Below are 13,068 nucleotides of genomic sequence, written 5' to 3'. Positions count from 1 at the left end.
GAGATCCCTAAAACGGAGACCAACTTTGAGGAGCGTCTCATTCTGAAGGCTTTCCTCCTGAAGTTCATGAATGCCTATGCACCCATCTTCTATGTGGCCTTCTTCAAAGGGAGGTATGTGGACAAGTTAGACCACAAAAACACCGTAGTTAATTGCAGAAAAAAAGAAAAAAGCACACATATTCAGCCTCTAGCACAGTAAACGTGAAGTCTGAATGCAGCACAAACATCTGGCTTTAAATAAGATAGGCATGTGACCCTTGACACTTCCTTTCTTGGGTCGAGACAAATCCCATGACCCTTACTAGAGGGTTTTTTACAGGTTTGCTGGCCGTCCCGGTGACTACGTTTATGTCTTCAATGATTACCGTATGGAAGAGGTGAGTACGGTTTTGCCTTTGTTGCATCCTGAATGATTGTCATGTTCAAGGGCTGCGTGATGAATCAAAATAAAACCGAAATCAAATAAAAGTGTTTCACGGTAAACCACAACACTGTGTTCTTGTCAGTAAAAGAGTTTTGAACGTTTGAAAAAGAAGAAATGAAGGATGGCAAAAATATTATTGTAATTTTACAGTTGTACTTATCTGTTTTTATCATTTTTACTTAAATTTGAGTTAATGTTTTATAATTATTTTGTTGGGCTTTTGTCATTTTTAGTATTTTTTGTTGGCTAAAATAAAAAAGTAGTTTATTTTATTCCAGTTAATGTCTAATTTTCTTAAATACTTTAATAACTTAATACATTATAATTACAGTAAAAAGTTACAATAGTAGTATTTTTTACTTTTGTTTTAATAGTCTTATTTAATAGTAATTAAAATAAAATATTAATAAATACAATATAATCACATTTTAAATCACAATATATATCAGAAAAATTAGCCCCCCTGCCCCCCACCACCAAATCCTGCAACCCTACTCAACGTGTCAAAACATCTTGTACGTTTTCTTCCCAGTGTGCTCCTGGAGGCTGTCTGATTGAACTCTGTATCCAGCTCAGTATCATCATGTTGGGGAAGCAGCTAATTCAGAATAACGTCTTTGAGATTGGCATTCCGTAAGTTCCCGCTCCATCTCTGTGGATCTTATAAAACAGTCTCTGCTTTTCTATCGGGAAACCTCAGAAAGATCATTCCTTCAGATAAACGCAGGTAAACACTGTTCTTGTCGAAGTTGGTTCATAGACCAGGAAATCCCAGGATAGTGAGGTGGGCTTTGCTCCCACTGTCTGCTCCAATGCCTTTCTGCCTTATTTTGCTGTTTTTTTCCTTTCTTCAATTCCTTTTACTCCCTCTTTGCACGCAAGCAAACTTTCTGACACTCCTCTCCTTGCACTCTAATAAGCTGGATTCCTGTCTTATTTCACATGTTTGCACAAGTGGTGCATCACGTCATAAATGAACAGGTTTAAATGCAAATCAGTGTGACTGATATTGATGGAATATATGGAGAGAAGTCTGTACTTGCAGTACATATAAACAGACAAATTATCACAGGTGTCATTTGTGCTGCATAGTGCCTAGTGTGTGTTGCATGAATGCATTAATGCACGAGCATACAATTGCAAAAATCTGGGACATGATTTCCCCTGGGTGCAGAAATGAACCTCTGAGTCTGAATGGACCTTCCATTTTGTGGAAATCCCTATTTAACCTATTTCTCCTTGTCCTTCACAAGAACACTAGTTCATTTTTTCTTTACATCCATTTCTGCGCAGATCTCTTTGATTAATGATACATCCAGTTGGTTGTAAATTATCTGATAAACATGAACGCTTTCATTTATGATTCACCATATGACTCCGAGTGCTTTATCTCTACATCTTTGTCACACATTTTGGACAATTTAAACTCACGCAACTGGCCAGAAACACTCAAGGAACTCAAAAGGAATGCCTTTTGTTCCTTGCTGCTCATCTTACTTATAGAGTGCGACCCTAAAACATCTACAGTATTTACGAGTTACAACAGCAACTCACTAGAGTTGAACGACAGCTACTCCAAATTCAATAGTCTTTTACAGTAGCTTTGACTTTTTTGCTCTTACTCTAGTTGTAAACCATGTGTGAGCATGTAAAAACACTGTGTTCCACAATGTTCCACAATGTTGTCATTGCAAATGACCTTTTGATCTCCCAGTTTTATCTCAGAGTTCAAAAGTACTTAATTTAATAATGCAAATCAAAAAACCAATGAGAGAAGAACAACGTCAAACCCATTCTCCTGTTCAGTTCTATAAAAACTCACTTTAATATTCTTTTTTTTTGGGGGGGGGGGGGGGACTTTGGTGCCAACGTAACATGATGGAGGTCAGAATGACTCGATATCCCCCTCATGCAGAGACCTGACCTACTTTACTGATCTAATCTCCCCACAGACCAGTGGCATGCTACTATATCATACTAATGTGCATGCTATAAAGAGAGCCTTATGTGTTCAAGAGACTGTCAGTTCACCTCTGTTGAGTATATAAGATATTTTGAACAATGTTTTTAACCAAACAGTTGACGATAGCCATTGACTTCCATATTATGAAAAAAATTCTATGGAATTCAATGGCTACCGTCAACTGTTTGGTTACCAACATTCTATGTACAGTATCTTCTTATCTAAAGAAAGAAACTGAAAGGTGAATAAATGACAGAATTAAAATTTGGCTGAACTATCCCTTTAAAGTCTAATTTAATTGTAGTTGACCAATGGTTGTTCACCAGTAGGGGTTTGTGTGTGGCAAGTTCTCAAATGCAAATGCATTTCAACAGCTGGTAAACGAGAGCTTTACCATGGATGGAGGAGAGCACTTATGATACAAAGGCGTGCATTAAAAAGTAATGTGCTGGAAAAGGCTGTAGTTTTGGAGACTAAATAATGCAGCAGATGCATTTGGGGGTTTTATTGGGAGCGTTAATAGGCTATAGATGGATGGACCACATGGACCAATTCGTCCACTTTATTTGTCCAGTCCAACGTGAGCTGTCATGCTCTCACACTTGATTTTCTGATGAGGACTCTCCAAGTGCGAAGCCTTGAATCTAGAGTGAGAGAGTTAACAGAGTTTTTGATTGTGTTATTTGATTTTTTTTTTTTTGTGTTTGATTACTGGAACAGACAGTGTATGTGCAATTTGCACAAAAACCAAAACAAAGCTAACAGATGTGTACAATAATGAGATTTCCAGAGAGTTCTTCCGAGTCTTCGGTGTATGTGTACTGTATATCAGACTCACCAGTCTGTCTCCTGTATGCCCTTGTGTGTGGTAATGCCAATAAATCATAGAACGTCTGGCCATGATTCATGCCATTACAAGTTCATTCATATGCCAGATCACTGAACTGAATTACACAACAGAATTTAAATCAAGTTAAAGCTCAGAAACCAAAAATGATGATGTTAGAAGAACCATTTCCTGAAGAAAATGATTGGTGTTTGCCTGTGCAAAAATCACTGCATGATCCTAGAATGTGTATTTATAAAATTTTAAATAATGAATATGTAATTTATTATTTGTGTAATTTATTAGATTATATGAATTTATTAAATATATATAAATAAATGTATATATTTCATAGAATTAACATATATAAATCACACACGTGCAGTTATAATGTATAAATTTGTGTTTGTGTGTGTGTGCAGTCGTTTGCATTTGAAAAACTGCAAACTCTATGTACAGTATAAGCAATAGTAATAGTTATGTAAATATAAACAAAGCACATGATATGTCTGCAAAAAATTCATATGCAGTTCTTAGAAACAAACCTGACATTTGACTCGTTATCAAATCTGGGTCATTTTAGCTGCAAGGTCAAGTTTATAGCAACGGTTTGTGTGTTTACATTCTGTCTCGCTCTCTTTCTCCCTCTCATTTCCCATTTTAGAAAGCTGAAGAAGCTGTGCCGCACACTCAAGGACAAAGAGCGGGCACCCAAGGAGATTGTGGAGCAGCCGGGTCGCCGCCAGCAGTGGCACCTGGACTATGACCTGGAGCCTTTTGACGGACTCACACCTGAATACATGGAGATGAGTGAGTGGCACGAAAGTAGAGTGTCCTCAGGATGAAGCCTTTAGAGAAAACATCTGGTTAATCTAACACATCCCCTTCGGCGGGAACCACAGGATTTGTTGTCAGAGGAATGCATAGGTTTCTAGATTGAACACGCCCCAGTGTTTTACAAAAGATGCTCAGTTATTAGAGTTTGTGATGTTTTAAGGGTCAGAATTATGAATGAACATGTGAATAAGTCCAATAGCCCAAGCATTTGGTTTACAGCTGTGTTTAGAATCGGGAAAGGGCCTACATTCGCTAACATGTGGCTTACGGTGATACACAACTGACTGAGTGTTTATGTAAGTTGACATGAAGGCGTCTGCAAAAGATTTGAAAGCCTAGTGGATAAACAGCAAAGTTAAACATCTGAACACCAATGCAAACTTGAATTACTATAATTCATCTTGCATTTATACAACCCAATTATGCTGAGAGCGTAAGTCGCAGACTGATGTTTCCTGACACATTTGCAAGCAAATAAAGTTTCTTGACTCAAAACAGTTTTGTTGGAAATAGCTCTGTTGTAAATACTGTAGATTTTTTTTGTTTTGCTATAAAAAATTTAATGCAAGTACACAAGAATTTTATTCTGTAATTATATGATCTGTAGAGATTTTTATGGATCCCTATTTTGATTGCGTGGTTTGATGTGGGATGGTTTAGTCCCTGAAGTGCAGGCGAATTGCATAACTGTCTGTCAGAGACCTGTGCGTGATAAAACTTGTGCCTTAGTCTTTTCTTGAAAATGTATGTATGCTTTAATCCATTGCCAAGTAAAACAGATTTTTATTTTTTCAAGTACTTCATACAAGAAACACTTCAAATCACAGAAATGATTTGGGAGAAACTGAAGAAACTGAGCTCAAGACCTTCAGAAATAACACTGGACATACTGTGAAAGATATTCTCAGTGAGAGCTAGGGAATGAGACCCACTCGTATGGATGTTTATGTAGGATACCCTCCAGCCTGATCTCTCTTGAAGCCATTGTTTGCATGTTGCACAGAAAAAAAGCCATGTGTCAATCAAGCCAAAGAAGGAAATGCAGTTTCCCACAAGGCTTATGTTCCATGTATTGTTGATTGACAAATAATCAGCTTTGTGCTTGACACCGTTCTGGTAATGTCAAGTTACTGTAGAAAGACACAGTCTGCTAGAAAATCACCACATCAAATAAGTAGTGGTTTTTCCATTGTTACAATGATTTGTGGAACTTTCTTAAGAAGTTATTTGATATTGATGTGAACACATACACTGTACAACTCTATTTTTATTAATGAATTAATATTTATTTATTTTCAGCAACACTACAGTTCAAAAGTTTGGGGTCAGTAAGTAACTTTTATTCAGCAAGAATGCATTTAATTGAGAAAAAGTGACAAAAGCATATTAAATCATTAAAAATAATGTCTATTTGAAATAAATGCTGTTTGTTTTTTAAATTTCTATTCATCAAAGAATCTTGACAAAAAAGTATTATGGTTTCCACAAAAATAATATGAATAATAATAATAAATATTTCTTGAGCAGAAAAACGGCATATTAGACTGATTTCAGCTTTGCATCACAGGAATAAATTACATTTTAAAATATATTCAAATAGAACGTATTTTAAATTGTAATAATATTTCACAACTGTATAGTTTAAATAGTGTTTTTGATCAAATAAATGCAGCCCTGGTGAGCATAAGAGACTTCAAAAACATTAAGAAATATTACTGACCGCAAAACTGTTGAATGGTTGCATGTCTGGTAATAAACAGCAGTCTTATAGTTCTATCAGTCAAACTTCAATCTGTAACCCAAATGTCTCAACATGTAATCTCCATGTTTGTTTGTTTGTCATTCTGCAGTCATTCAGTTTGGTTTTGTGTCGCTCTTTGTGGCCTCATTCCCACTGGCTCCGCTATTCGCTCTCTTAAACAATGTCATCGAGATCCGCCTCGACGCCAAGAAGTTCGTCACGGAGCTTCGCAGGCCAGACGCCATTAGGGCCAAAGATATCGGTGAAAACCTTGCATTAATATTTACACCACGTCAATTCACTTGCATTCTTAATCATACTCAGATCTACTAATTTAACCTCTAATTTCAATTGTTTCCCCACACAGGTATCTGGTACAACATCTTGAGTGGTTTGGGAAAGTTCTCAGTTATCATCAATGTGAGTTTCTGTTATATTGTATAACTCTGCTGCTTACCACATGCTAGTCATATACTGTTAGACCTCTTTATCAAAAGTTTATCAAAAAGGGGGATTCAAAATGACCCCAGGGTGCATCATTGGTATTGTTTTCATAAGACTTAGATGACCAAGTTTCTTTGTACTTACATGCTTGAATTCACATTATTCATAAGAAAGTCGTAAGAAATCAATTTATGTGACAATTTCTGTTCTAGAATTGTACAGATGTTTTTCACCTGTACGGTTTGCTTCATCCATGTCTCTCCTACTCAAAATCCCCGGCAGATTTATTTTAATAGACGTGATGCTCCCAATATGAGAGAACTATTCTAGTAGGCCTTATGGTAAAGATCCTTCAGCTTCTCTCTGAACTTTCATTAAGCCACATTTACTCAGAAGCCTGAATCTGATTTTCTCCAGCTGTGTTGTTCTTTTGGAAATCAAGTATCCATTTAATGTTACAGCTATAAATTGTCTCTCCGATCCAATTAAATGACACACAAAATGAATTACCTTGAGTTTTATGCATTTCTATGCATTTTTATATTTTTCCATTTTCATTTAAATTTTTGTTAAAGGTGTAGTAATTTTTGTTCAATTCAATTTTTTTGTAAATATGTCTGTATAGTTTTCATACATTTTATTTCAGTTTTAGCTATTCTAGTACATCAAGTTAAACTAAATTAAAATGAGAACCATTGCTTTAGCAACTAGCTAACTACCTGGTTTTATTTCAGTTAAAGTTTTTTTTAGGTAAAAAAAAATATTTTTATGGTTTTAGTTTGAGTTAACTGATAACCCTGATCTGGAATTTGTTACAGTTAATGAAAGTTTTACCAAAAGTTCTGCTTCTTGCTTTTACATATTGATGACATATTTTGATCTCTTATCTGGTATTGTATCATTTTAGGCCTTTGTCATCTCCTTCACATCAGATTTCATCCCTCGCTTGGTCTACCAGTACATGTACAGCGAGACGGGGACCATGCATGGCTTCATCAACCACACGCTTTCTTACTTTAACGTCAGCAACTTTAAACCTGGAACTGTGCCTTCCATCTCCAGTCTCGGCAAAGACATTACATTCTGCAGGTTGGAAAAATGCACTATATTACTAATAATTATTATTAAATCAAACAATTTATTGAAGGTGGGATGTAGCGGCCTATTGCTTTGATAAAACATGCAACCATGGACATTTAGTCCAAAACGGAATACTAATTATCAATTGTTATTTATTATCAAAATAATTCTTTTTTCAAAAATTTCTTGTTTTTTTATATACCTTTATTATTCAGACAGGACAGTGGAGAGATGACAGGAAAGTATTGGGTAGAGAGTTGGGGGGGTCAGGATCAGCATAGGACCTCGAGATGGGAATCGAAATCGGGTCACCATAGGCACAGTTGCGCTGTATATAACCACGAGACTATCGGTGTCGACCACATCAGAATAATTCTTAGTAGGACAGAACACAGGCCGTAAACAGCAGTAGGATCCCTCATTTGCAGCTCTTAAATCGTATTTGAAATAAACATGTGTCGAAGCTATTATGGTCTGAACATACTGATCCTCTTGGACGGCGCCTGGGGAGATTGCAAGTATTCTTTATCATATTTTTGTGGAAAACTCAGATAGGACAGCAAAAGAAATGGTACAGTACATACAAATTCAGTCATAAACAATCAAACAGCCTATCCAGTTCAGCATACTTAATTCAATGAAGAACTGGACCACATAGGAAGGGTAGCTTGTCATGCATTTTATAAAATCGTAAACAGTTCCACAGAATTCTGTAGATTTTCCTTCAAAATCAGAGCAGAAAATGTGGAAGAACATGCAGTAGTTTTAAAAACTGTCTTAATGGGAAATATTGTTTTCTAATGAAGCAGTGCTGTTTGCATGTGTTGATAGTGATAGTAATTGTGTTCATCAGTTCTCTGGAAAGAATTATTTCCAGATCGGGATAGCAAACAGCGTTTAACTCTCACACTGAAGTGGAGGAAAGAGAGAGGGAGAAAAACCTCTAGATGGGACTCCATCACCCTGAAGTGTGAGATCTCACCGCTGCTTTGATTATCTCGGGCGGCCTTCACAACACAGATCAGAAGCATGTCAAGAAAAGTGCTTTTATCAGAACCTGTCTGCTTTTTCTGCTCCAAGCAGTTGAGAACGAGATTACACTCGTTTGTTGCTACTCGGACCAAAGAGAAGTGGCAATCTGATGTCTGGGTTCCTTTGACCCTCGGTCTGTTTGTTAAGAGAACAGATAGATGAAGAGGGAGCAAGAGGGCAAGCTTGTCAGTGTTTTAAAATAGGGTCGAGGAACACATCAACCCCATGTTTTTACTGCACCATATTTGCCCTTTCTGGACTTGTATAACCAAACAAGGACTTCACCCCAGGGACCATGTCTTCAGATGAAGATATCTGACTGTCTGAGGAAATCAAAACCAGCTTAACACATTCCACGTAGATTACTTTATATGGCCATGAAATCTACGTCCTTAGTGGGTTATTCAAGACTCAGAGTTTACTTTTTATAATTCAATAGAGGAAATCAAAACTCTTGGGAACAGCCTGCTCTAATGAATTAGGCCTGAAGGTATAATCAAAATATGCTCAGTTTTCAATCATCATGACCAAGACTGTCTCCTCCTACTACAACTACTGGAGTCATTCTATAATTTAGGGTACATTTCATGTCCATTGATGATAATTCTATTTTTTTCTAACAATTTTCTCCAGAAATATAATATTTTATCCATTAAGAGACAAACTATTATCTCACACATATATGAATTGAGAAGTTCAAAATAATGAATAAAAAAATGTTGAAGTCAAGACTATCTATATTAAATGTATTTCTATAATGTAAATACAGTACCTTAGAAAAATAGATTGAGTTTAAATCAAATTTTCTTTGAAACAAAAAATATTAAATTTTCAACTGTAGCTAACCAAACTCCCCAGAAAATAATGTAATATATATATATATATATATATATATATATAACAAAACCATGTGACCAGCATGATCTCCAATATTGTCAAGGAGTATTTAAATAATTTTTTTTTTTTTTTTTTACAGTTATTGGCCAGACAAGTGCCTGCCACTGATAATATGGTAAAAATGTTCCTTGTCAATGCACCCAGTTTGTAACGCAGTTGACTCACCACCAAGGAAAACATATTTTTATTTTGTAATATCAAAATAGTCTTTAATCATTAAGCTTGGCAACTAGCAGATAAGTTACACTGATAAAATTAATCAACTAAAACCAATAGATGTTTCATTGAGAAAGGATATTGTTTTTGATGAAAATGAAATGTACCCTAAATTATAGAATGACTCACTAATAAGTATAAATATTATTTATTTTAGCCTTTTTGGTGATCAAAAAGTAACAGTTGTCAGCGCATTCTGAACAGGATTTTTTTTTCCATTTGTAGCCTTGCTAGAAGCATGTGTTTTAAATTTTCAGTTTATTTTTATTGCCAACCAGTAAATGGATCCTTGCTGCAGATGAATTAGCCTTAAATGACTTGGGATTGTCTATTCTTTTTGTTCATTTTAGGTACAAAGACTACAGAGAACCACCATGGTCGACTGAGCCTTACCAATTCTCCAAACAGTACTGGTCGGTTCTAGCGGCTCGGTTAGGTTTTGTCATATTGTTCCAGGTACAAGCTCCTTTTTTACCATTATCTCCAATCTAAAAGCCTAAAATAAACGTTTTACTCCTAATGAACACCATAAAGTAACTATGAATGGAGGAACGTAAATGTTTGTCCTTTTTCAGTAATAGCCAAACAAATGAAAAAGCCACACAGTAGCTACCTCAGCAACGTGAGAGCTTCAACCACATATAAATGATGCAGTCTTTGCACATTTGGATTAATAGGCTAAATGCTGGTCAGAATAATTGCTGTAACTCAGTAGAAATGTCCTGCTGTCAGCAGCTGTGGGTGGAAACGAGTTCTATTGAAATGCAATTAAACACTAAACCAAACAGTTAAAAGTTCACGCAAATGAAATGTCATTTCAAGTGTATGATCACATTTTATGGTGATCATAGCTGTGAAGCTCTTAAAAGTGTGTGTATATTCTTGTTTTGCTGGACTGGTAAAGTATTGTTTTAATTCAGTGTATTAGCATGATTTCTAAAGGCTCATGTAATACTGAAGACTTAATGCTGAAAATTTAGCTTTGCATCACAGAAATAATATACATTTTAAAATATATTCAAATATTAAACAGTTACTTTAAATTATAATAATATTTTATAATGTATTGAACTGTATTTTTGGTCAAATAAATTCAGACTTGGTGAGTGAAGAGATTGAAAAATCTTGCCGACCCCAAGTTTTGAAGGGTGTGTTATATATAAAATGTATATTCTTCTATATGAGCCTCATTATCAGGAAGTGTATGTACAGATGTCACTGGCAGAGGTCCAAAACCTGAAATGCTACCTGGAGTGTAAAAGATCCTCCATTTATTTATGAATGGAAAGATATATACGTTTTCATCACAGCCACTAATGAGTATGATTTCCTATGCCCCACCCATTAATATACAGTACGTGTGTAAATATAAATGTGCTTGTGTGTCTCCCACTTCTCCAGAATCTGGTGATAACCATGAGCATGCTGGTGGCCTGGGTGATCCCTGATGTGCCCAAAAACATCAGTGAGAAGCTGAAGAAGGAGAAAACTCTTCTGGTGGATGTCTTCCTGAATGAAGAAAAGGAGAAGTTACAGTTGATCCAGAGCTTGTTCTCCAGAGATCTGACACAAGAACAGCAGGAGGAGCTGAAGGTGTCGGATCAGACCTCACTGCCTCTTCAGCAAACCCAACCCGGACAGCTCCCTCCCACCTCGTCCCCAGCTCCTCGCACCCGACCCCGAGCCGCAAGCTTCAGCCAGTTCACCCGCCAGATGTCCATGTCTCCCCGAAGCGACATCACCCAACACACGGCCGTGTGAGGGAAGTCGGGCGAGAGAAGATGAGTCCAGAGTGTTTCACAGTGCCTGAGCGCTGGAGTTTGAGGCTCTGAGTTTCGGGAATCAGGTGCCCTCGGTTCTATGTTCCTGTTTTTTTGTACCAGAGAATGAGGGGGTCACTCCTTTTGCTCACTGAACTGTAGTCTCAATGTCAGTCTTACAGGCTCTGTGTCTGTTTTTAAACCCTCAGATGTTCCTACTGTTTTTAGGCACGTCTGACACATAAACTTGAGCTTCAGTAGGAACGCTCGCATTTTTTTCCTCCACAATCAGCTCCCGAGCAAGGATGTTTGTCGGCACACACTCGTAAAGAGCAGCACATATTTGGTGACGTTGCGCAATCTGTACATGCTGTCCAAATGCAAAACCGCTTTGCACATTGTCCACAAGATGTAGCATATAATGGCGAATAATCTTTCATTTTCTCAGGTAACAGCGTCACTGTAGGCTGTATTCGTTCTCATCAATATGACCGTTCTTGGGTTAAAGTCTATGATGCGTGTTAGTAAGTTAAGGTGCAAAGAACACAATTTCAATGTGGTACTGCAACGTATTCTGTGAAACGTGTGGCGTTTTGTCTTTTTAACGATCCAGCCCATTATGTAACACATTAAGGCAATATGTAATTAAACTCATGTTTGTCAGTCCATATATTTATGCTATGCCTCCTTCTGATAAAATGCAGGGCTGTAGATTTGGACCGCACAACATTCGCTGTATTTATGATTGTGGAGCAGCTGGTCTTTTTGTGCCATGTCAACTATAATCCTCCCATGAATTTGCCGTCACTGGTGTGGGAAGGTTGAGCAGGGGTTACTGTTATCCAGGGAGGAATCATGGATGGATGTTGTGTGCCAACATCTGGCCATCAAGTCATCATTCACTATGCCTCATAGGACTTAATACTCATGCAAGAAGAATAAATATTTAATCCCAATTATGCACAAGTGGATTTTCTTTCTTGCCCTCGAGGCATTGTACTACAAGTCCTGTGGGGCCAATTCACTTGTGTCTTCGACTTCTAGCAGATGTGCAGGTTGTTTGTTGGACTGTAATACCCTGATGATTGCCACACATGCTTAACAAAGCTAGCTTTACCCAGTAGATGCTGTTCCTCTATTCGCTTTTTCTGTTTTACTAGAGCAGGACTTTGATCTTTGTGTGTTTTCACCCTAGAGCCACATTTGATTTATCCTTGGGGTCTGGACTTCACAATACAAGAGGATTATAATCTTGGCAGATACCATGAAGTCTGTCCTATGCACTTTATAGTTTTATTACACAACCATTCTGAACGAGGGTAAAAATACACAAATATTTGTATTTCCTACAGTTTAAAAATCATAAGATTTGAGCAAAAGTTAAGCAGCTCAACTCTAAAGGACTGCCGCCATGCAACTTGACAGATCAGCTTGATGTCCACCTCATATGATGGCTATATGTAAAGTTGAGAAGTGTTTTGTCAGTCCCTTCGACCTCAACAGAGGTGATATACAGTAAGTTGCTTTGCACTGTAGATATGAAAGGGCCACTTTATATTGCACTGGCTGATATATCAGATTTGACTACTGTCACTTGTGGATGCAGCACCAGACAAAAGCAAAAAAAACAAAACAAAAAAAAAAGGGTAAAAAAAAACCCATTCCTATTTTTAAAATGCTTTATTTGCTGTTAAAAATTACTTTATTCCACAGGTGTCCAGTTATCAACTTTTATTAGATTACTAATACAACTGAAGTCTTCATGAGTGAGTGTACTTCACTTAAATATATATTTTTAAAGTTATTTATTTATTTTTAAATTTAATAATACTTACAGTATATACTG

General features: G+C 36.8%; 1 protein-coding gene across 2 annotated transcripts in view; it reads left to right on the top strand.

Annotated features, from left to right (window-relative positions):
* Positions 1 to 12,181, top strand: part of ano2b (anoctamin 2b) — a 34,526-nt gene extending 22,345 nt beyond the window's left edge. For both annotated transcript variants that reach the window (XM_042721684.1, XM_042721683.1), the window contains 9 exons: positions 2 to 113; positions 322 to 379; positions 959 to 1,059; positions 3,880 to 4,025; positions 5,903 to 6,055; positions 6,161 to 6,213; positions 7,145 to 7,326; positions 9,813 to 9,918; positions 10,864 to 12,181. In XM_042721684.1, the coding sequence (XP_042577618.1) occupies positions 2 to 113; positions 322 to 379; positions 959 to 1,059; positions 3,880 to 4,025; positions 5,903 to 6,055; positions 6,161 to 6,213; positions 7,145 to 7,326; positions 9,813 to 9,918; positions 10,864 to 11,223 (1,271 nt within the window). In that variant the 3' untranslated portion in view covers positions 11,224 to 12,181. The remainder of the gene's footprint in view (position 1; positions 114 to 321; positions 380 to 958; positions 1,060 to 3,879; positions 4,026 to 5,902; positions 6,056 to 6,160; positions 6,214 to 7,144; positions 7,327 to 9,812; positions 9,919 to 10,863) is intronic.
* Positions 12,182 to 13,068: the final 887 nt, after the last annotated feature.

The sequence above is a fragment of the Cyprinus carpio genome, chromosome B4, assembly GCF_018340385.1.
Source record: "Cyprinus carpio isolate SPL01 chromosome B4, ASM1834038v1, whole genome shotgun sequence".
Classification (NCBI taxonomy): Eukaryota; Metazoa; Chordata; class Actinopteri; order Cypriniformes; family Cyprinidae; genus Cyprinus; species Cyprinus carpio.
Note: the sequence above shows the minus strand (reverse complement) of the source record. Positions and strands in the feature narration are given on the sequence as shown.